General features: G+C 42.1%; 1 protein-coding gene across 5 annotated transcripts in view; it reads left to right on the forward strand.

Annotated features, from left to right (window-relative positions):
* The window catches only part of LOC105703800, a 108,347-nt gene that overhangs the window by 77,983 nt on the left and 5,725 nt on the right, over positions 1 to 24,639 (forward strand). For all 5 annotated transcript variants that reach the window (XM_012432481.1, XM_023432492.1, XM_012432479.1 and 2 more), the window contains 4 exons: positions 14,907 to 15,067; positions 16,060 to 16,245; positions 18,419 to 18,574; positions 19,345 to 19,497. In XM_012432481.1, coding sequence (XP_012287904.1) covers positions 14,907 to 15,067; positions 16,060 to 16,245; positions 18,419 to 18,574; positions 19,345 to 19,497 — 656 coding nt within the window. The remainder of the gene's footprint in view (positions 1 to 14,906; positions 15,068 to 16,059; positions 16,246 to 18,418; positions 18,575 to 19,344; positions 19,498 to 24,639) is intronic.

Raw genomic sequence — 24,639 nt, forward strand, 5'->3', positions numbered from 1 at the left:
TGCTCCAGTGAACAAGTCATTTAAGAATAGTAGGTCCCATCAAAATATAGGAGACATGAAATGTCTCGAGACCAGAAAGTAACCTCGAAAATGGCCAAGACAGCTAAAAGACCTTTTCTCCTTTCTCGTTCTCCTCGTCCGGTTCGTCCAAAAAAAAGTTCTTCGCATTTTTTCACTCTTTTATAAGATATAAAAATTAAATCAGCATAAACTACAAACACTTTTCAATTGATGTAAATTTGAAGGAAACGTTAATTTTCACGTACCGTGTCTTTTTAAGTCAACTCTTTGCCTTTAGCTTAGAGAGGGTTGGAGGAAACGGTTCCACGTTGATTAGTTAGGATCCCTTCCTGAGCGTTGTCTTAACGACATCCAATGTCTGTGCAGAAGGGATGTCAATCAGCTTTGTGACAGCCGTCACTGTCAAACGACCAGATAAGGCCAGTCCTGGTCACCACGGTTAGCGAGGGCCAGTGACTCTCATCGACCACTTATTCACCATTTTTGGTTGATATTCAAGTAAATGTGAATTTCACTCTCGGATAATCACTAAGGGAATGTTTGATGATCATATTAATAATATTAGAAATGAATAACAATACATTTTATGCGTTTTTTATGTATCAGCGTATGATACATTATGTTCAAATGAATGAGAGAATGACCCTCCAATTTAGGATAACAGATGTTGCCCTGAAATATGGAACATTGGATGCCGAAAGTGCACTTAAAAAAGAAAAGGAAAATTCAAATCATCGCAATAAAACTGAATGCACGAGGTTCCACAATTGGTCAAAATTTGAAATTTTCAAATAACACGTACTTGCTGTCTCAATCAGTAAATCAGTGGTTAATGCCCATGATTTGAATCACAAGTTAGGACATGGTATGTACATCCTAAAGCCTCCCTGCCCAGGTAGGTGTACAAATATATTTAAAAATAGAAAAGAATAAAACGAAGTGCAGGAGAACTGTAACGATCGGTCAAGATTTACGATTTGGATCCAAAAAAAGATCATGCCGTGACTCTTGCATGTGGCCTTGGCCATAAGTTGGGTCACGATACGCCCTTGGACTTCCCAGCCCAGACGGTTCCCAAAAGAGTAGTCGAACGTAAAAAATGAAATAAAGGAACAGAGTAAGAAAGGGATTCAGCGGAACCTATGGACTTTAACGATCGGTCAAGATTCGTGACTGGGCCCTCGAGAAACGAGATCACGGCGTGACTCTCGTACACGGATAAAGTTTCTCGCATAAGTTGGATTATGGTACACCCTTAGACCTTCCAGCCCTGACGGATCACGAAAGGGCAATCAAAAGTAAAGAAAATAAAAGAGAAAGTAGGTGAAAAATGAACCCAGTAGAAATCCCATGAACTTTAGCCTTTTAACTACACTGTTAAACAAAATAATGAAATTTTATAAACTTTTTGTCCAAAGTTTTATTCAAACATGGTATACTAATTTTATAACATTTCCAAACAACATTTATAACATATGTTATAAATTTAAGATATAAGTGTACTCATTTTTCAACAAAATTTCACAGACTTCCAATATGATGTTACAAAATTACAAATTTAATTTGAAGTTCATCGTAAATGTATAATAATTCACTTTTAAGACATGAAATTTATAATTTCACCACAATCTTATGTACCAAAAGTATGAATTCTATGAATATTTTTAATATGTGTCTTTCGTGGATATCTTGTTTTGGATTCATATCATGCATAGTTTACGCGCAGTCCGCGTCGAAGCTTGCCATGCAGAGATACAGTGTTGCGGAAAGTCCAGCCGTAGCTAAAAGGATAATGGCGTTTCGTAAAAAGATGTCGGTCACGCGGAAGCCACTATAGTGGCGCTCCGAAACCAAAGGGTTAACGATCGGTCAAGACTCGTGACTCGGACCTCGGAGAACGAGATCACGGCGTGACTCTCGCACATAGTAGGTTTGTTCGCGTTGTCTGCACTTTCTACACTCGAGGGTAACGAGTGTACTACATTTTTCTTGAAAGGTGCAGAAGGGTAAATACACTTTCGTCGACGTGCCGAACGCCAGAAAGCTCATGAAAGTACAAGATGGCCGATATAGCGGAACAATATACGATTTTGGAGCTATTCGAATCGGATGATGATGAAAATAAAGATGTAATACGTCCTCCACTACATCTTCTAGCAACTGATGATGACAGTGATAATATATTATGCAGTAATACATAATAATTGTAAATAAATAAATTGCAAATCAATACATAATTTGTAATAAATCATGATTGTACTATTTTTCAAAGATTAAGTACAAAATTAAAACGCTAAATCTGTCTACACACGAAGAAAAAGTATTAATCGTTATTTCTATTTATATTATCTTGAGATCTTAGGACAAATTTGTATTTTCCTGTTTGTTGGTCTTTCCAATTTTGAAGTTTGCCGCCGAATTCCCGGCCTCCACTTTTATAACATCTTGCACTAGCTCGAGATCGAGGGTAGAAAGTGTAGAGAAAGTGTACCCTCGGGATAGATGCCCTCGCAAAACGAACAGCGAGTGTCTGCGTCACTTTCGTCAAAACGAACGCCCCAAACTGTACACTTTTCGTAAAAGTGTAGAAAGTGTAGGCAAAACGAAGAAAGCTAATCTCTCCCATAAGTTGGGTCACGGTACGCCCTTGGATCCCACAGGCCAGACAGATCCGCGCCGGGAGATTGCGGATCCAAGAGTCACTGGCCTTTTGCCGGTCCAAGCCGTTGGTCAGGGCGGCCAGCTCTCTCGCCCCTTTTTAACGAGTCTGCCGAAGAGCCGGCACCGCCGGAGAGCTAAGCCCCAAGAATCACCGCAATTATTTCACCAGGAATACCGAGAACCCGCGGGGGAACCTGCGAGCCGCGGAGGTGTCAAGATGCTGGCGAAACGAATGACCGCCAGAACAACTCGTTACACTGTAACGCGCTTTTTGTCCGAACTGCGACAACGATCGTTCTCCGTGCGAGTCGTCTAGGAGGAGAAATTACCCTCCTCGTTGTCTTGTATCTTTGTTTCAACCAGTGAGAACACAGTAATTGGAACGGTGTTGACGGACTATGTGGACTTTACCATGACTAACTGCAGTCAAGTTGTGGTGGTTTCCACATTTATCAGCAGTTAACCACGTAGATTATCCTGGGTATATTGTTTTTCTGAATTTTGTGCCAGGAAACAGCGGAGTTACCCGAACTTCCGTTTTTTGACACGTTACTTTAGGACGTGGCCATTGAAATTAACTTTGACCCCCACCTAATAATTGACCTCGCACGATCATTCTTTCCAACATAATGAGACCAAACGTTAATATTCTACCCAATAGTTCCATGATTTGTCGGAAAGGAATCGATTATATTCGAACCTAATTTTCGACGTAATTTATTATCTCACAGTTAGGGTCCTTAGAGTGCTATTGCATTGATGGACCTCGCAAATCCCCTAGTCTTTCTTAGCTCGGACTTATTGTCAGCATAAGAAAAAGTTCCCGTCCAAATCATCAAACTTTTCAAGATCAAACTTCCTCCGGGAACTTCTTCCTGGCCCTGTGTGTACATGTATAAACATATTTGGAAGCAGTACATCTCCATTAATTATATACAGGGTGGGGAAAAGTTCCCTCCCAAAAATCGACCTTAAAACGCTTAACCCTTTCGTTACGAGCGCCGACTATATTCGGCATCCGCGCGACGTCCTGGGTGTACGAGCGCCGACTATAATCGGCACACATGCGATGACCTTTGTGTACTAACTCCAACTTTAGTCGGTGACAAATTCTGCCATATCTGCAGAGACGAGATGAGAAGACCAGCTATTGGGATAACTTTTAATTTCTTAAAAGTTCAAGGTTAGACTTTTATTTGGAAATTTAATAATCGAATAATACGACAAAACAGTTGTTTTGTAACACTTGGAAAAGTGTACATACAAAAGGCAGTCAAGGAGGCGTTGTTCAGGTAGAGGACGTAAGTCCGAACACCGAAGATTGCCGAAGGGCAATGTGTACCCTTTCGGCGCGGTGTCGCGTTCAGTGGCGGTTGTCTGGCGGAGCGGACTGCCGTAATGAAAGGGTTAACGGCTCATATTGGAACTTTCTCCTCGCCCTATATTTCATCAAAGGGTTTCAACATTTGTCGGATAAATAATCGATCACTATCGAGAGCCGTCAAATTCGAATCGTTCAATGGGTCCCCGGTAAGTCTGGTGAGATCCTACTCGTCACGGCCGCGCCGAGATTGGCAATTTTCTCGGTGGATTAAAGCTGATTCCATGAAGCGATATGAAACATTTCGGTCTTGCGATACATTCGGTCACAATAAATATGGAAAGTAATCCAGTCAAGGGGCGATTAAGAGCGATCGAGGCAGGAACGTGCCAGGCATTTTCTCAGTTTCGGGACGACCCCTCTACTTCGGAAACTCTAGATCCTGGCGTTTCCTTCCCTCCTGGGGGCTTTCAAAGCTCCGAATTGTCGTTCGCTTTAAAAGCCGAAGAATTCTCAATGTCCTCCCGGCAATGATTCCGATTCGCGTTATGTATTCCGCATACGTAAACCTTAATGTCGAGCGGCCGTGACTCCAAGAATTCTCTCCATTTCGAGTCGTTGATGCAACGTCAAAGCGCGACGGATCTTCCTTTGAGACATTGTCGTTGCCAAGCTACATTTACATGACACAATACGCATACATGTATGACTATGGTCTAAGGACATTTTCTGCAGTGCGCGTTGCGAAAGACGTAGCTTGATGAATTATGGAACCATCCAAGAACGCATGGATGCAAATCCAACCTATCTTGCAGGCATAATTATTCTGTATTTATCTAGCAAAAAAGGGTGAAGATCAAAGATGAATTGCGGCGGACTGGAAGGATTCGGAACTCCGTTTGAGATAACAAAGATCAACCGCACCCATTCGCGACAGCCAGTACATTTCATGTACCAATATCGATTGGAACAATATTGATTAACTGTAGTTCAAATAACGGCTAAATATTTTGAGCATTGCTCCAATATTAAACCTGACATTTCGATTCATTAACACAATATTCCACCGTGGCATGCAAATGCTACATAAACTCGATATTACAGACGTATAACAAAGTATCGTGAGGCTAACTGAATTTGTCATATACTATCTCAATATATTGAATTTAATATTTATTGGGGCGCGAAACATAGTGCAGCTCATCATCGGGCAGTAGTTCACTGTTAAAAAATTCATAAAATTCATACACTTTTAGTACATAAGGTTGCAGTAAAATTATGAATTTGATGTCTTAATAGGGAATTAGTATACATTTATCATAATATTCCAAGTAAATTTACAATTTTATAACGTCGTGTTGTAGTTTTGTTAAATTGCGGAGAAAAATTATAAATTCGATATTCGAAAATCATTTAGTACGCATTATTTGCAAATTTTTAAGATGAGGTTTTAATTTTATGATCGTTTACATACGTTTATTTTTAAACAAGTTTTAATCGAAAAATGACATGTAACGGTGATACTGGCCCGAGAAGCATTGTAGCGACATTTTTGAGTCCGAGAAATATTTAAATAATATTTNAAAAAATTCTTACAATCAATAGAAAACTCCGGTAGCATCATGGACAACGTACCTGCTACTTTTCCATGAGTTCCGGGTTCGATACCCCGATAATTGCAAAAAGATTTTTTTCGGCGTTTACGGTAGGGCTGTCACTAAAATCGTCCTCAAACGTGCCCGGAGCATGTGTCAAATTTGTTTGTTTGCAGAAAAAACGTTTAATATCAAGTACCCATTAACACAAATTTATAACGTATATTATAAATTTATCACAGATATGTACTAAATTTATAATATGTGTTATACATTTTATTTGAAAATATGTTATAAAATCAGTATACCATGTCTGAATAAAACTTCCAGCAAAAATGTTATAAAATTATATTTTTTTTAACAGTGTTGATAATATTGTCCCAATAGGTAACTGGGCCAATATTACATCAAACTGTTATCAATATTCACTGTCACGAATCATTTCAGCATCCAACATTTTAATGGTATAAGGTGTTAAAATATTTCGACCAGTGACGAAAAACTAGTATTAGAATCCACTGTTTCGTTGGAGAAAAAATTGCAAGGCCAACGGAACCTGGACCCAACGTGACCTGGACCCAACGCAGGATGCAAGATGCAAGATGCAAGATGCAGATGCAGATGCAGCTTCCCCGGCAAGGATCCGCGCATTGAATCCAGTGGTCCCCGAACACTGGTCACGGCCACATCCAGCAGCGATATATCCCGGGTATCCAGTGGCATAGATTGTTCGTCGTGTAAGACGTTTCCACTAGTAGATACCAGTCGTCTTTCCGGTCGCAGTGGACACGCGGAGTAATGGGATTGCGTGGCCATTACCTGGACCTACGGCCAAGCCTTATCCCGTGACCGTGGCGAGGTAGTAAATCTCGACCGCGATAATCCCGCGGGTGTCCACAGGGACCTAGGGGAGAACCTAGGGGAATCCATAGGGGAAAAGGACCGGGACCCCCGGGGGATGGGCGTGATCGCGAAAGGGGACCGGCACCCACACCCGCTGCTTTATCTTCCGAGTCCTCGAGAACGAATGTCCAAGACGCAGACCGGATGTAAATGGCGTCTTACGTTACATCGCTGGAGGTGTTGCCCTCTCGTGGGCTCGTCCTTGGGCTCGATTGCAAAAATCAGGACCCGTCGTTGAATGTCGAGGGGATCCTTGGTTACGAGAAAGGATGAGGTTTCTCGAAGGTGCAGGGAATTTTAGACGCGGGACTGAGAGGTGTATGCAAATCTCCTGGAAAAAATATTTATATGCAAAATAGAATCCCTCCAGGGACAAGTTTATCATGGATTTGTCTACTTATGAAACTACTATCTTTATCCTATATTATGCTTTTACATAAAAGAGAACACCGAAATTTTAGAGGAAAATCAAGTACATAGGTCAGTAGATATTTGCTTCTTAAAAGATCTGCTACTGGCGTACATTTTTAATTTTTTAATTTAGAAAATACAATGCGCTATAACTACTCCGGTACATATATTAATATTGCAACTTAAATATAGGTACGATTAATTTTTATCCGATAGTTGTATACTATTAGGTAGTTACTTGTCGAGTATTACTTGGCGGGTGCGTAAGTTTTTGAAAACAAATTTGATTTTTCTACATTTTTGGCGGGAGGTTGAGAAGAATATTTAGAACGTTGATGATAGTAGAAGGAAATGTCCAGTTCATTAGATTATTCCAAAAGTTCTGTCGTTTTTATTGGAGAACTTTGAAGCGACATCGCAAGTAGGGCACTGAAAATTACTAATGTAACGTCAGTCAGTCATGTAAGGATAGTCGGTAAAACGGAGGAAAAGGTTGCCAGAAAATAATAAAACTTTTGGAATAACCCGATAAAGTCATTACGCGTGTTTAGATTAGAGTATTTACTCAATATTCAGGAAGCATAGCTCCACAGTTGAAATAGTTAAGGAAGAGGATGAGATGTGATAAAGAGGTTGAACCTCTTGGCAGAGTGCTGTACCGGTGATAGAAATTGAAAAACAATTTCTGTATAAGGAATGGTTCGGTTTCTGACTAGTTAGATAGCGTGCAGATAATTTACCCTGTGTACAAGATTTGTGAAAATTTTACAATGTAAATTGTAGATACAGTCCCTGATTACGGAATTATCCACATCATTGGAAATCGCAGGTTGAAAGTTTAAGTTGTTCCATGAATGTCCAACAATTAGTTCGCAAGGTGTAATCTCGTTACCATCGATCGTTACCCGTACCTTGCATGGTATCAGCTACCGAGACTTTGATTCATTTAACAATAATAATGAGTTCGGGTAATTAAAACTTTGTCATCTGTGCAGAAAATTACGCAACCAGTTACTCATAACAACAGGTTAACGAGGTCTCTATGCATAACTGTTCCTGTAATTACGTAATAATGCACCCATTTTTCTCTCTGGGTGAAATTCTCTGAACCATCATAAAAGTGGTTAATATCAAAGAAATGTAAATAAAAATGTGACGAAATGAGTCAATAATTGACAGCAGCATGGTTGCGATAGAGTAAATTAGAAACATTGAGCAATCGTTTCCCTATTTTTCGAATCCTTTCAGTCCTCGCAGGGTCGTTCGAGAAACTCCTCGAAGCAAATAGAAGAGAAACTCCCCTCTCGCGCCAGGGGCTGAAAATACGGAAAAAACGTACTCAGGGGGAATTAACGGCTGCGTTCGGGGATAAGAAAGATAACCGTGGATCCCTTGACGCGAATCCTCCTTGCATTTCGACGATTCCTGGGGTTCTTCGCCGGTTCCAGGAGCGGCTGGAATTTTTCCATCCCGCAGGAATGCCCGGCGGCGCCGAGTCGAACGCGGCAAAAAGACTGACATCAAAAGCGGCTTCGCCCCCCATCTGTGCCGCGCCCCGACGTTTGCGGAAAGCTCGAAATTTAATTTCAATTGGCACCCACGATGGACACGAGAGACTGGCAAAAACAGGACCTGCGGCTCCATCGAAGGAGGACTCTACCGGGATCAGTCCCTCTTCCTGACCCTTCCGGCTGAACGATGCGAATCTGCAAAGAAAGTGCCCTACGCACTTTTTATGCTCTTGCACCATCGATTATACCAGCAATGGACATCGCATGGTGTGGGCAGAAAGACAAATTTAATTGGGCCGACAGTCGTGTAATCATACGGCATGATGCTTCGAGGTAGTGATGTATGGTCGGGCATGGCACTGCTTGAATCGCTGTTTAATTCGTTATGAAATATGGGTCCAAATGAGGCGGTTGGATTTCAGTGCTTTTTCTAGTTATCCCAAGATGTGTTTAAGAGGACGTATGGTAATTGGGGCTGGGCGTAACTCGTGATTATCGGAGGGGGGTAATTAAAGCTTGAGAGCTGAAGAGGGACTAGCGGATGGAAAGGGAGGTCTTGGGCTTTGTCTAATTGAACTTAGGAATTATTCGCTCGTGATGTTCCGTCGATGGAACGGTCAGGTGCACTCACGATGTCTAGGTCATTTTGTCTAGTCAATAAATAGCCGATGGGCTACGTTGAACCATTAGGATGCAACAAGTGTGGTGGTGAGGCCTTATAACTCTGCAAGGCCTCTTGCGATTATGAAATTACTGGAATCTTATATTTGACTGTAGATAACTAAAACGAGATCATAAGTAAATGAGTGAGTGTAAGTGACATTGAAGCTGTGTTTAAACTGTTGAAAGGATTTTCGGAGTCACTAATTATGAAGATATGTTCCTTCATCCCACAAAGACAGGTAACATTAGGAAGCAATTTTTTTTATTTTACCGAACCACGGCATAACTTAAAGATTCTCATTTGAAACGCCGGTATCGCAGGATTCGTAACTTCTTCAGCAAAGAATGGAGTCTCAAAAAATCGTGATGGCACAGCACCGCAAGGTCCCGCGACCAAGAAGTCGCCGACGCTTCCTCGAAGTTCTCTTATCCCACATAAATCATAGGAGGCTTAAAGCGAAACCCCGCGAATGGCGGCGCGTTTAAAAACCGCTAACTCAAATTATGATTGAAATTCTGCCGGCGATAGAGCACTCGCAGCCGACCTCGACAGGACGTCTTCGGGGATCCCGAGGACTCGAGCCTCTTGACGTCTTCCGTTTTACCGTCCACTTTACGATGGATTCGATCGGGAGGTGCCTAAAAGGGCCGTTGAGGATGCAAATTTATCGTTCCATTAAATCCTATGATTTGTGGCCACGGGAGCCCGGGACGTCTTAACATTAATGGGTTTCCGCCGGTAAGGAACAGGACGAAGCCTCCGACCTCGCAGGACGCGTCCTGCGGAAGAAATCGTCACGTTGTCTGCCGTGAGAAACCGCTCTTCTCGGGATGTGTCTCGGACTTGTCTTCAAAGATGTCCGAGAACGGGTCCTGGACATGTCCGGGATGATGACCTCCTGGACCACCGGCTGTGATATCCATCGACGGGCAGCTGGGATGGAGATAAAGGCGTGCTACGAGGAACCGGGCGAGATGTCCCAGCTTTCTTTTTTATTTCTTAACAAATAACGCCCGGTGATAACGCCTTCTTAGGACGATTAACGGTCCCGAGATGCAAGAAGAGATTGGGACGCTGGAGTGGTACAGGGTGTAAATGGTGACACTGAAATAGGCATACTTCAGGAGTGGACATTTCTCAAGATAATTTCAGGACGAAAGCAAGTTCTGCAAATGATCGACTATTTTTCCTTTGACAATTTTACAGTTAGAATCAATTACGCGGTGCATTAAACTTCCGTAATTTTTCTTAAACGTTCCGTTATTACAGGCCCTTCAAAATTACGTACTACGTGAACATATTCTCATCCTAGTGTTTCATCAATTTTTCAAGAGTCAAACACCGTACGGCGTATTATTTATTTTATAATTTTACGGAATATATATTGCTCGTCAAAAAAAACATCGCATGACCTAAGAATAAAAATCGTGCAAATCGGAGGCTGGCATGTATCGTTTAGGATAATCTAAAAAGACAGTGACTTCATTTTAATGTAAACAAATATTTGTCATTACCGCGATATAAGTCATAGTTTCCTTTCATTATTCTACACGATGTACATGGTTATCAGATGTGCGCAACTTTGATTTTAAAATGCTGCAGTTCATTTGGTAAGTAGGGTATTAATTCGTCGAAGAACATGCATAACCGCCACTAGTTAAATTATACAATTAATACAGAGGACTGTACTGCACTTGCCTTAATTGCAGTAAAATAAGAGAATGCGTTAACTCTCCGAATTAACACTTGGGATAAAATCTGTTGTAAATATAAATTCCCAGCGTTTCATTACATTTGCATGTAGTAACGCAGGTAATCTAGAATAATTTACTGTAGAGCATCGTTGTCCACGATAAAGCACCCTTCATCGTTAAGGAAGTCACGATAAAGAATCAAAGAACGTCAAATTACTCAGGCTGTGTCACGGTCCTTCGATCGCGACGTCAAGGAGGAATGATCCAATTATCCCGGAGACAATGAAAGTTTATTCACGGAGTGAAGAACTGCCTGAAAAACGAGGCGGCCTTCCCTTCGCGAGATTCAATTTGGTTCTGTGTCAGCGGCGATCCGGGCCGGGGCAAGCGAAGAACTTTTACGGAAGCCATTTGCCGTCCTTTATTTTCTAATTACTGTCACGAGCAGGGACTGTTCTTCTCCGTGCAATTCGACGAAACAGCCGTTTCTGCATTACAACTTTGTCAGGTCGAGACTCATTGACTTCCCTATTGCTAAACCGTTTCGTTTTATCGTTACCGGCGCTTTTACGGAATTTCCTGAGAAAGCCACGGGAGAAAAGTAGAGGAACGTACGTCGCGCGAAACGGGGGAAATTAAAAACGAAGGGAAGTACACGCGAGTACATGAGTGCATTATTTATGTAATACAAGTGGGAAAAAATAACCGAGCAATCGCTGCTGGCCGCGAATTATTGCTCACGGCCATGTTACGTGACCATTATGTCTCGTGGTCATGGCGATAAATCCCGGGACTAACGAACGACCTGTCCGGCGAAATATGAAATACCTTGACCGTCAAATTAATTGCCCTGCCTAGTATTTTTTCATAGTTGAATTCCTTCGGCAAATGCGAGATTTCCTTTCTATGTTTTTTTTTTTACTTTTACATTTTTATATACACAGAGTGGAGAAAAGTTCTTACAATCCTTCAAATGTAGGATACATTTGTCCGGCTTTCATTTCATGTATCGCTGTTTGGGGTTTTAGTAAACATTAGCATTTAGCATTTAATAGCACTGAATGACTCTTGCATATTACCTTGGGTGCCCGGATCATTTAAAACTTCATCACGAGATTATGGAGGCTCTAAAGAAGAATGCGATGCTCGTGAAATTTAATTTTTCGAAAAAATGTATTTATTTCGGACAAGAATCGAAGAAAAACATTTTTGTTTGAAAAATGAAATTTCGCGAACATCGCGTTCTTCCTTAGAGCCTTCATAATCACGCGTTAAAGTTTCAGATAATTCGGTGCACCCAGTTTGAAGAAAAATTTTACAAACATTTTCACGTTTTGATACATATAGAATGATTACCTCAAGGTGATATGAAAGAGTCAACCTATATATATATAGTCGATATATATATATATATATATAAATCGGCTGAATATATACATATATATATCTGAGAGGTCCAATCGTTAGGGAAAGTATTCTCCGAATTGGGAGTACCGATTCGTTTCAAATTTTACCACGGGAATATGGAGGCCCTAAAGTAGGTGCTGAAACTCATGAAATTTCATTATTCTTAAAAAATGTATTTATTTATAATGGACTAAAACCAACATGATATGGTCCGGGCACGTTTTCGATATTTTACCCTTCTTGGAGGCTTGGAATCGAAAATGAAAAGTTTCAGGACCTAGCTCGAACAATTTAGAATACCGTAGAAATGGAATTTTACAGAGTCAGATGGGAAAATGCGGTAAATACTTTCACCAGCGATTGCAAGAGAATGCTGGCTTGTCCTGCTGCTAACGCGTGTTTTTAAAACATAAATTTAGTTGCAGTTAAACGTCACAAATGGCGACGGTTGTTCTAAACAACCGTTAGAATTATGAACTCACGGGATCTCGACAACTTTACGTCGACCTCAACATCGTTACTTTACTAAAATGACACATGGAACGCTTCAATTCGTCCAATTCTCAACGTAGACTGTAAAAGACTTCAAGATAAATATAAATGTCGGTAACGGGACGTGCCAGTTTATGTTACCACTTGAGTATTCAGAATGACGTTACCACCAAGAAAGGTATAGCTGAATTTTAATTTATCGACCTCGATTAAATTTCTCAGCGCCTTTCATATCACCTTAAATATCGTAACATTTCCAATAGGGCACAACTGTTGAATTTCGTTATTCCCCGCCCTTTCCTACCTTCCAAATTTCTGCAGACGTTAGTCAAAGTCACATTTACGGCGGAACATCATCACAGTATTGGGACCGTGTAGCCATCCGATTCCACCGTCCATTACCCGGGAGATTACCCAATTATTCCAGAGACCCACCCCGTGGCAATAAAATCAGTCCCTCGGTAATGCGGAGGATCTCTTGCGCAAGGAGCGAATCGCAATTTGCCGATCGGCAACGAGATCGGGAGTTCCCCAGGTCGGGACTGCAAGTGCATCGATATATTGCAGGAGTAACCGCGACTCCACCCCCTCGAGGGCTCCCCGAGAATAGCGATAACAAAATAAGAAAGCGAATCCCGCGAGTGAAATATCACCAGAAACGATAGGGGGCTTTTTTTCCTGGTGAGGATTACCGACGAGGAAGACACGCGAGCCGGGCCGGATTTTAAATACCGTCCCGCCTTTCATCTGGCAGGTTTCCTCGGGGTAATTGCGACTTCGCCGGCCCTGGATATAAGAGTTATGTCGAAAACAAAGAGACCCACCCGGGGGCACTTGTAACTTGACGCACGTTGCGCGCGTAAGTGAATCCCGGCTGCAGGCTTCGGTGCACCACTATGTCACGCACAAAACGCGCCGGCGGGTGCGCACGACGGGAATACTCCAACTTCTGCTGGTACCGAAAGCGCCTCGCCTCCGATTAGCATATTCAAATCCACCTGGCGAAATTCCTCGTTCCGCGGCAACAACGGCAGAACGAAGGGACTGGGCTTCCCCTTGCACTCGCGGGACCTTTTCATCGGATTCGCTCGCAGCGTTCTTTGAGGTCGGATGGTTCACCTGCTGGCTGTTTGCGTAGCTGGCGAGCTGGACAATGGGAAAATTGAGAGATGTGCTCTGCTTTACTCCGGCACCAGGCTGGACAAATTGTCAGAATCGCTGCCGAGTATTTATTTCCCAATGGGGCTGGAAGTCGTTTACCGAGGTTAAGGTGATGCAAAATTGGCGTCAGAGTTTTCGTTCATGAAACTTTTCTACGAAGTGGGGATACCGAATCGATTTAAACTTTACGATATAAATGTGGAGGCTATAAGGAAGGTCCGAAAACTCACAAAATTTTAATTTTTAGTTTAGATTTATTTATAGGCATTTTTAAAATTTTTTTAGACAAAGTGACATTTCACGGATGTCCGAACCTCCCATATAGTCTCTACGTTCACGTTGTAAAGTTTGAAACGATTCGGCACGAGTTTGGAGAAAGGTTTCGTGAAGATTGACTTTTTAGATGCCACTTTCACATCCCTTTAACGACGGAACCTTAACGACGGAAACCGAGGTCGGGTTAAGGCTTATATGGGTGGCTGCATCGTTACACATATTCGTTAGTTTCGTGCAAGTAAATGTACAAATGTTAGTCATGTTCGTATTAAAGAATTTTGAGTTTTAACCTTTTATTGGACATTTTTAAGCCAGGTGTTTCAACTTAAAAAACGTGTCAGTAAACGTGCGTACAAAGGTGTTATACTTTCGATATCTAAACAAGTGTTTCAATACATGTTTCATAAATACGTTAGGTTGTCCAGAAAATTCATTTGAAACATATGATTAGAGAAATGTAGAGCAAAGTTTGCGCTTTAAAATGATATATGACGTAGACATAAAGGGAAAATGGTTTTATTTGAAAACGAAGCGTCAAATTTTAAACGACAGAAACTGCAATAATTTTGTGGCCAATCCTGTGATAATTTTTGTTCACAGGGTGAAAACTTGTATTTAAGTGTCCACTCTTGTATTGGTTCTTTTACAGAATGTAAAACTTTCAGGACGTGTTTTTGAAAATGTTGGAAATCCAAGGGAGATCCTTGAGAATCCCTCGTACTACAAGTATTGTTTGTAATTTCTTAGTTTCATAGTATAGCGTTAATATTGCGTGTACGTTTGTTTCAGATGGCCAGCATCGAGGTATCGTTATCGACGACACCGAGGCGGAAAAAAGGTGGAAGCGTCTCGGGGGTGACATCCCCCGCGGGTCATCGAGCCCGGGACCACTGCAAAGAGCTAGATGCACTTCGGGTTGCACTCCGCGACAAGGAGAACATCATCCAGACGTAGGTTTCATCTCGAAAATTCCGAGAAAAATATTACCTTGAAAGAAATTCAATTATCAAAATCTGTAAACACGATTATCTTCATCTTGCACCGAGATTCAAGCGTCCCTTCATTGATTTTCTGTAAATCACTCGATATTTCGAACAGTATAGTGCTGCATTCGAAACGAAAACCGGACAAATGTATACTACACTTTGAAGAACGCCATTTCTACGTGAGAATTCGTACAAAAGTATTCCAGATTTTGAACAAAATGTTAAAATGGAAAAAAAATCAGTGCGAGTGACGATAAATGTCCTGCAATACACTTTTCACAAAATGCATAGAATCGTGTATGCGTAAGTGATCGATAATCAGTTTACAAAAGCGTCCGAATTTTCATATACGTGTCTTGTGACAAGTCATACACCTATGTGTGCATTCATGCACAGTTGTCTCCGAATTCTCACAGACGTGATCGAAAATTAGTATACAAAAGATTTCGAATTTCAGTATCTATACATGCCTTCTGAAATTCCTACACTTGAACACTAAAGTCTCGAGCAAAGTCTTATACGTTTCCAAACATCTTGCAGATCATATCTTAACAAAACTTCGACCACGCGTATGCTACCCTCCGAGCCGATGTTTTTAACGGTGCAATTTCCAAGTTTGTTCGAAGATCCCCGGAGTGTTGAAAAAAACAAAATCCAAAGCGCACCTCCGATTATCGTCCGATCCATTACCTCCCGGTTCCGAATCTCGATTGACCTCCTTTCGGAGCATCATCCCGGCATAAATCACCAGACACTTTTTCTCGCATGAGCAGCCTCGACCCTGTACTTAGTCGATTCAATGAAGCACATTTATCGAAGCCGGAGTATGGTCATTATCGATAGGATATCAGATCCGAAATTAATACGGGCCCTTAGGCTGGGTGCCGTGTTTGGCTGCTATCGCGGCTCGCTGTCCGACCGTTGTCAAGGATCGAGATTAAATGCCATTTTGACAGGTTGAAGGGCCAGCTGTGCAATACTCTGAGCAACCGGTTGGCGCTACGCAACGGAGTGCCTCCTCTAACGGATGCTGACAGGAAGGCAACCGAGGAACGCCTGCAGAGGCTGCGCCGCGACGCCGACAATAAAAGGCTGGCCATTAAGAACCTCAAACTGGCGCTCGAGCGTCTCGACATTACCGAGTAAGTCGAAACGAAAGGGGAAATCTACCCAGGGGGAACCCCCTGCAGTTTAGGGGGTCTATAAAGGGACCGTTCACCGTGTGAGTTGCCGAGGGAGGTGCTTGCGTGTTATTTTTCAAGCTAAGAAAAGGGATTTTTCTGAGAATATTACGAGTAGCTGCACCAGGGAGGCCACTTAATGATCCAGGAAGGAATTGTTTCCTGCATGTACAGAGCTTTACGAGGAGCTCAATTGTTTTGAACGTATACAAAGGTTTACGATAAGTTCAACATGTACGTTAGCAGATGGTAGGAGTGAGAATAGTTTCTATATTAAATTTCTTTAAGTTTAAAAACATTTTTTCGGGTGATTCCTTCGATTTTACTTGTAAGATAATGAAAAGATATCGTAATAGGTCAATTATATGAGAAGCAACGATATTTCCCGGTGTACTTTGGGATTGTTAGTTTTATCTTTTTTATATTAAAACGCCGATTTAAAAAGACATCGTAGTTTTCCGTCCTGATCTTGACAGTGTAGAACATTTCTTGCTGTTTTGTTTGATCCTGCATCAAGGTACAAAATTGAAAAGAGAGAACGTCTGAAAAGCATTTTATATACTTCACGTCGGTAACGTAGATGGGTGTGTTTGACTTTTTACGCTCATTATTACGTACCTTTCCAATTGCAGTAATTTTTCTAAAGTATGATTTTAAGTATACAAATTTTCTCTAGCACTCGGATAAGCAATATGGAAGATGCGGGCAAAACGTCTCGAATTTATCGAGAAATCCTATACGAAATACTTGCACCATCAAATGGTATAAAAATTGCAAACCACGTTTTACCATTTACCCACCGATACAATTTACGTCCTTTATTTTTTACGGTTAATCGATGTGATAAATGCGACAAAAATGTTAACTTTTCGAAAAATACTGCACGACGTATTTGCATCGTCAGATAACGTAAAAATACGTATTTCGCGTATTATCATTTGCCCAACGGAGACGTAAACCTGCGTCCTTAATTTTTACGGCTAATCGAGATGACAGTTATGACGCAAAATATATTAATTTATCGAATCCTGCCCGAAATACTTGCGTCAATTGATACCTTCGCATCCGCGGACCTCCGATGGCGACCCTTGAAGTTAGCGGGAGTTTCTCGATAACGATGAACATCCTCTGGGAACACACCAAAGTTTCCGGGACTGAACGGAGGGAAACTCAAAACGACAATAACAGTGTCTACTAAATAATACAACGGAACTCACTCTATATGCCGTTTCAAACGCGGCGAGTTGGAGGATAGCTTTCACTCTGCTCAAAGGACACCTCTATGCCACCTTTGTTACAAGAAGTGTGACACAAGAAGCCGAGGCGTTACTTCTGCACTGTTGTCGTAATTGGACAATTTCTTCCTGCCACGCATAACTATGTTGGCGTGGAGGCCTCCCGCCTTCAAAGAAGTGGTCGACACCAAGGCGCCCTCGAGATTAATTAATTTGTGACAAAAATAAATTCCTGACTGCGATCCATGAAACAAAAACGTTTTCTACCCTCAAACTGTGAGCACACTTCGACCATTTATCCAGAATAATTCGGGATCGCGCCTTTTTTCTTGCTTTTTGATCTCGGAATTATCGCGCTGACATTCGGACTTTAGATCGTTTACCGGTAACGACCTTTTGGTGTAAAGTTCTGATGAAGTTATTATCGTATCGATCATCATGAGTGACCAGGACTCGACCGGGTAGCCTATTAATCATTCAATGGCCACCGAGTCACCAAATATTAATCTCCCGATGTAAAATGCAAATCTGTGGCAGGGGGTACCTCGTTGCTAACTAACTGGGTGGGTTATCACAGTTCGGTTAATCGTTAAGAAGCTTAATGGTGGACTACCGGTTGATAAGCCGATTCTTCTACTTATTATTTCATAGCTCCTTTAACGATGTACTTCACTAATGGACGTGGGGATTTATTTTTGAAATTCGAGCAAAGTGACGTCTGATGTAATTGCTGAAGGAGACTTGTATCCCTATGAGGACACGGGAACATTTTTATACATTCCGGTGAATTTATAAGCGTTGAACAGATAGACTTATGTTTTATTTTTCACGATTGCACGTTTTAGTCGTATTTTCGGAGTTCCGAGATGGTCAATGATCGTTGTCAAATTTTTTTCCAGCAATATCGACGTCCGAATTCAGCAGGCAGAATTGGAGTACAGACTCGGTAGGGAAGAGCTGGAACTTCTGACGCTTCGAGAGGAAAGCCGAGCTCTGCAGGCCGCCTTAGAATTGGCGGAAACCCACGAGAAACAGAAGAACGATACAATATTCAGGTAAACGTGGGAAAAATGGTGGCGCAATTCGAAGAACTTCGTGCAGGGAAAAAGAGGAGCTCCACTATTTCATTCCACGTATTATTGCGACAGGTCCTTTCATCTAATGGGATTCATAATTCCTGGTCATTGATCCAACTCCGTTTCCTGCCACCCTGAGAAACGATCCTCTTGGACTGTCCCTGGTAAAATCCTTTGAATCGTGTTTCTTGTCCCGCTCTGCTCCAACACCTCCCCACAAGATAACTCAAAGGATTACCAAAATTCCGAACGAAAATTGCAAAAACTTCAGGAATTACAACATTCCATCTTTCACCTCTTAATCCCGAGTTACAAGTCATCGCCGGATTTGTTAAATCCGACAGAATCCCTCCCGGATTCCGAGCAGCACATTCCATTTCTCTTATTGAACCCACAATTCCACCTCACGAGCACAGCTCCACCCAAAGTGTTTCATTTCCCTGTATTTCATACACGGCCCGACTATCCCCGTAAAAATCCCGGGCAATTGCGTTCCTCATCCCACTTTACACCGCAATGCCTTCCCACCGGGTAACTCGACGGATTGGCAGGATTTCGAGAGAAAATCTCTTGAAGAATTTCAAGGATTTCGTTGGTTTCTGGACCCGTCTATCGGCCTTCAGTGCTTTCACAGGGCGAAGCTCCCGCGAAACCCGATCAGCGGCACTCCCGGGTCACTCGGGGAGAATCCACTCATCGGGGTGAAAACTTGGAGGATTCGTTCGATTTATTCCTACTCGTCATTCTAGTTGCATCAATGGCTCGACCCAGGTGACGGTTCACGCCGTGGAAGTGAGCGCTGATCCGAAGAGTCCCAGGTTCGGAGCTGGTCCCAGAGACGACGCCCCAGGACTCTACGTGGACTGGGCCATCGAGGATTCGGGCCTCTGCAAAGGGGACAGGTCAGTAATTTAATGTCATACCATCCTCGGAGTCTCATTTGCTACATTGTACACCTAACGATGAACTTGGTACCCAAGAAAATGACAAAGACCTGTAAGAATAGTCTTTTATCCAATCCTTTAAGGTGAAGTGAAACACGTCGAGGAACTTGATCGACGTTGCTAAAGAAGATTTTTCTGAATGCCTACGTTGCTGATGTTCGTTTTTATATTGACAGCTGTGTCGAATTATATTGGGTATTGTACCAAATGGCATACTCCACCTGTCGTTTTCGTACAATAATTATAAAGAAATCGAAGTAAACTCCAGAAATCTTCTGGATTCATGCTTTCTGGGGCCTTAATTGACTGCAGAGGGACCTCCTGCGCCATCTGTGATTTCCAGGTCAATTCAATCTTCACTCCGAGACCTCGTATTCCCATCGTTTTGGCATACAAGCGCATACAACACTTTTTTTGCCTTTATCCCGTTCAAATGCGAGTTGATCGAATACCAGAGGGTTCTAAATTGTCGTAAAATTGTCCTGACCCTTTCGATTCTCATATCAGAGCCTTCGATAATTGTATATTGATCGAAATATGAGAGCTCGACGCAATTTTGGTTCTGGTCTGGGCTAAGTTAATATTTTTCTTTTCAAAATCCAAATTTTGAAGGTGTCAGAATAATTCCTAGGTGCTCACGAGTCACATCTCAAAATTTCAGACGGTTTGATCCAATACCCTTAAGAAAAAAGTGTTTTATTCAAATCGACTGATTTGAGGGGGGATTCACTTCACTTTAAGGTCTTATTTAGAAAAATCTTCTTTACCGACGTCGATCAAGTTCCTCGACGTGTTTCACTTGAACTTAAAACTGGGTTATTTCCATATTGACGCATGGGTTGGGATAATCAGCTGACTTTACTTTGGAACATTCGCCACTGAATCTCATCATCATCTGGAACTTTTAACGAAGAAGAGGGCTAATGAAAAGTTTACCGTGGAATAAGCTAACGGTCCACGTATGGCACGTAGTTTCGGTCTTGAAACAGGGTCAAGTTGTAGGTAAATTCGTAGAAACCGTTTTTATTGCTTTAGGGTCCACGGAAGCGGCGTCCTGTGTGATACGCCCTATTTTCAATAACCAGAACGTATATTCCTTCGCACATTAATTAAATGCAAGGGTGCACGTATGTATATTGCACTAAGCGAACGCAGCACTGTGTGACCCGAGACGCTATTCCCTCGGAAATTAGTGAAAATGATTTCCTCCTTTAACCTTTCCTTACGAGCGCCGACTATAGTCGGCATCCGCGCGACGACCTGTATACGCCAACTTGTACGAACGCCGACTATAGTCGGAACACATGTGACGACCTTCGTATACGAGCGCCGACTTTAGTCGATAACAAATTCTGCCAGATCCGTAGAGTATCTTTTGATTGTAGTCACTCGTATTGGATTAATCATCCTAAAAGTATATTTTGAACATACGTAACACATTTTGGCCATCGAAACGAGACGAAAAGACCAGCTATTGGTATAACTTTTAATTTCTTAAAAGTTAAGGTTAAACTTTTATTTGGAAATTTAATAATGGATTAATACGACAAAACTGTTGTTATTCAACACTTAGAAAAATGTACATACAAAAGGATGTCAAGAAGGCGTTGTTCCGGTGGAATACGTAAGTTCGAACAGCGAAAAGACTGCCGGCGCGCAATGTGTACTCTTTCGGCGCAGTGTCGCGTTCAGTGGTGGTTATTGTCTGGCGGAGCGGACTGCCGTAATAAAAGAGTTAAGAGCCGATAGCCTTTGATTTGATTTGATAGACAACAATGCGATTCTGTAACAATTGACGTTCGACCTTAAATTTGTGACGGTGTCTTGGTGGTTTCCAACGATTTCCAATGATTTCTGCTGACGATTTTTACCTGATTTCGAGCGTTAACCCTTTGAGTGCTTTGGACCCATAAGTGCGTCCGACGTTTGGTCCAATATTGCTTACACGCCCTGATGAAATTCGCCCATACGTCAAAAGGGCTTAGCGCTCACAAGGTTTAAAATTTATGATTTCCTGAATGAATACCCTTCGGGGTGATCCGCATTTTCCAGGGTAACCACGTTTGTAAACTCTCGTTCGTTTATCGAGCCACGGGAATGATCCCGCCTTCTCGGTCTCTCGCAATTAAGGCGCTTTTCCGCTTTCGCGTCCTCGGAACAACGGAGTTCCGTGGTGAAAACTGCGCGGGGTGTACGCATCCGAACCTCTTGGAGGTTTCTTCCCCGGGATGCGTGGCGACGTCGCGAGAAAAGCGCAGTACCTTCAGCCAGACAGACCGGGTATCAGTGGGAACAATGGCCGATCTTGGAGTTCGGTTCCCAAGGGTCGCCGTAGCGTGAAGCACCGCCGGAAGTCCGCCATGTGCCCCCGCTAATTGCACCTGCAACTTCGCACGACCTCGTCCCATTCGAGTGGAGCTGAAACTTATGCCAAGTGCCTTCATCAGTGTTCCAACACCGTGGAAAGGGCAAACCGTGGGTGTAGGTGGCTTATGGCCTGGATGGTGTAGGGGCCGATCGATGGATTGGATTATCTTATATATTTGATCTACCGTGGATTTATCGCTTAAGTTCAGTATAGGGTAATAGGTGGACTAAAGTGCTAATTGCTTCCTACAACCTCGCACGACCTCATCTCAGCGTTTCTGAGACACGGATGGAATTAACCATATGGGTGGGTGGACTTTGGAATTGGACGCAGATGTCGAACAATTGATTGAATCGACTTTGGTATATGCTGATGTACCCTGAACACATCACCCAAATTCCATTCCTCGGATAATTAATGGGCTAATGTGCTAATTGCACCTGTAGTCTCGCGCGATATCATCCCGTTTTGTGAAACCGAAATTTGATCCCGCTTTCATCAACATTCCTACCCCAGGCTTACGAATTGGATAGGGGAAATGTCAATTGATTAACCGAATCACCCTAAGTACGTGGTGATTTCTATGGACTTATCGCTTAAGTTCCATTCCTTGGGTAGTCGATGATCTAAAGTGCTAATTACACCTGTAGCATCCCAACTCATCCTGTTTAAGGTGACGTGAAATACGTCGAGGAACTTGATCGACATTGCTAAAGAAGATTTTTCTGAATACCTACGTTGCCGACGTTCGTTTTTATATCGACAGCTGTGTCGAATTACATTGAATATTGTACCAAATGGCATACTCCACCTGTCGTTTTCGTACAATAAATATAAAGAAATCGAAGTAAAACTCCAGAAATCCTCTGGATTCATGGTTTCTGTGGCTCCAATTGACTGCAGAGGGACCCCCTGCGCCATCTGTGATTTCCAGGTCAATTAAATCTTCACTCCGAGACCTCGTATTACCATCGCTTTAGCATAGCAGCGCATAAAACACTTTTTTTACCTTTATCTCGTTCAAATGCAAGTTTATCAATTACCAGAGTGTTCTAAATGGCTGGACAATTGTCCTGACCCTTTCGTTTCTCATATTAGAGCCTTCAATAATTGTATATTGATCAAAATTTGAAAACGCGACGCTATTCTAGTTCTGGTCTGGGCTAAGTTAAAATTTTTCTTTCAAAAATCCAAATTTTGAAGGTGTCAAGATGATTCCTAGGTGCTCAAGAGTCACGTTTCCATTGACGGTTCGATCCAATACCCTTAAGAAAAAAGTGTTTTATTCGAGTCGACTGATTTAAGGGGGGTTTCACTTCACCTTAAGCGAAGCTCAGGTTTGCTTCGAATACTTCTTCCATCGGCGTATCTACGATATGATTAAGATGAACCGTAGATGCGGAAGGGTTTAATGGGCTGGATCAAATATATTTAATCTACTGTGAATTTATCATTTGAGTTACATTTCTCGCGATAGCCTGAAGTGCTAATTACACCTGTAGCGTTACACAATCTCGTCCTATTAAGTGAATTTGAAGTTTGAGCTGTGTGTCTTCATCGGTATTTCTACAACACCATGAATAAGATGAACTGTGGATGTAAATGGACTTGTAGATAGGATGATGTTGACGCCAACCGACGAATCCAATGTTAATCTACTGTGGACTTGGCACCCAAGTTACATTCCTAGATGGACTAAAGTGCTAATTAAACCTGTAGCCTCATACCTCATTCCATTTGAGCCAAGATCTTGGTCCTAATTACCTTCATCAGCGTTTCCACAGGATAAATGGCCATAAATGGTGGGGAGGCTTATGAATTGAACAACGCAAATGTCATCTTAAGTGTTTGGTCACTAACTTGGATTTGTCACTCAAGTTCCACACCTTGCGTAGTAGATGAACCGAAGTGCTAATTACACCTGTAGTCTCGCACAACTTCATCCCATTTGAGCGAGTTTGGGCCATGTGCCTTCGTCGGTATTTCTACGGTATGAATAAAGTGAGCCATGGACGAAGATAGAACTATGAGTTGAACTGTATACACGTCAATCGATGAACCGGATTATCTTGTATACTTGAAATTTCCAAGCATGTCACATTCTGCTCCGTTTCTTTTTTCTTTAAATCGCTTCCACTGCGTCCTTATTCCTTATTTCCCCTCTTCGGTAAAATCCGGTGTTATTTTGCTTGCTCAGAGATCGTTTTACGCTTTCCTATCACAGATAGAGCACGTAGAGGAGCAACCTTGTATACAGAGCTAAAAGTTAAATCTCTCGTTGGAATTGTCTCCGGTTATATCAGGTCTCAAAGTCTTAATCCGAAGAGAGAGCCCACTTCAAGATAAGAGAGCTCGGGAAACATCGAATCATACTTCCTTTAAAACCGTATCTATCTCTGCTCCTCACCTCTCAATAATTTCCATACTATACCAGAGGACATTCTTCGAGATATAATTTATGTTAATCACTCCTGCAGTTCAAAATACTTCGGAGAAATAATAAAATATTCGTCTGCCTCTCGGAAAACATTCCCGGGACCCTGACATTAAGAGGATACGAACAGCGCTAAAAAATTTAATCGACGTCGATAAAGGAACATTCATCTATACACTTTTTGGTGGTAATGCCGTTTTGAATATTCAAGTGAGAACATAAGCTGGCGCATCCCATTACCGATATTTATATTTATGTTGAAATCTTTTACAGTCTACATTGAGAATTACACGAACTG

This window comes from Orussus abietinus, unplaced genomic scaffold (genome assembly GCF_000612105.2).
Source record: "Orussus abietinus isolate OABI.00-Male unplaced genomic scaffold, Oabi_2.0 scaffold181, whole genome shotgun sequence".
Lineage (NCBI taxonomy): Eukaryota > Metazoa > Arthropoda > Insecta > Hymenoptera > Orussidae > Orussus > Orussus abietinus.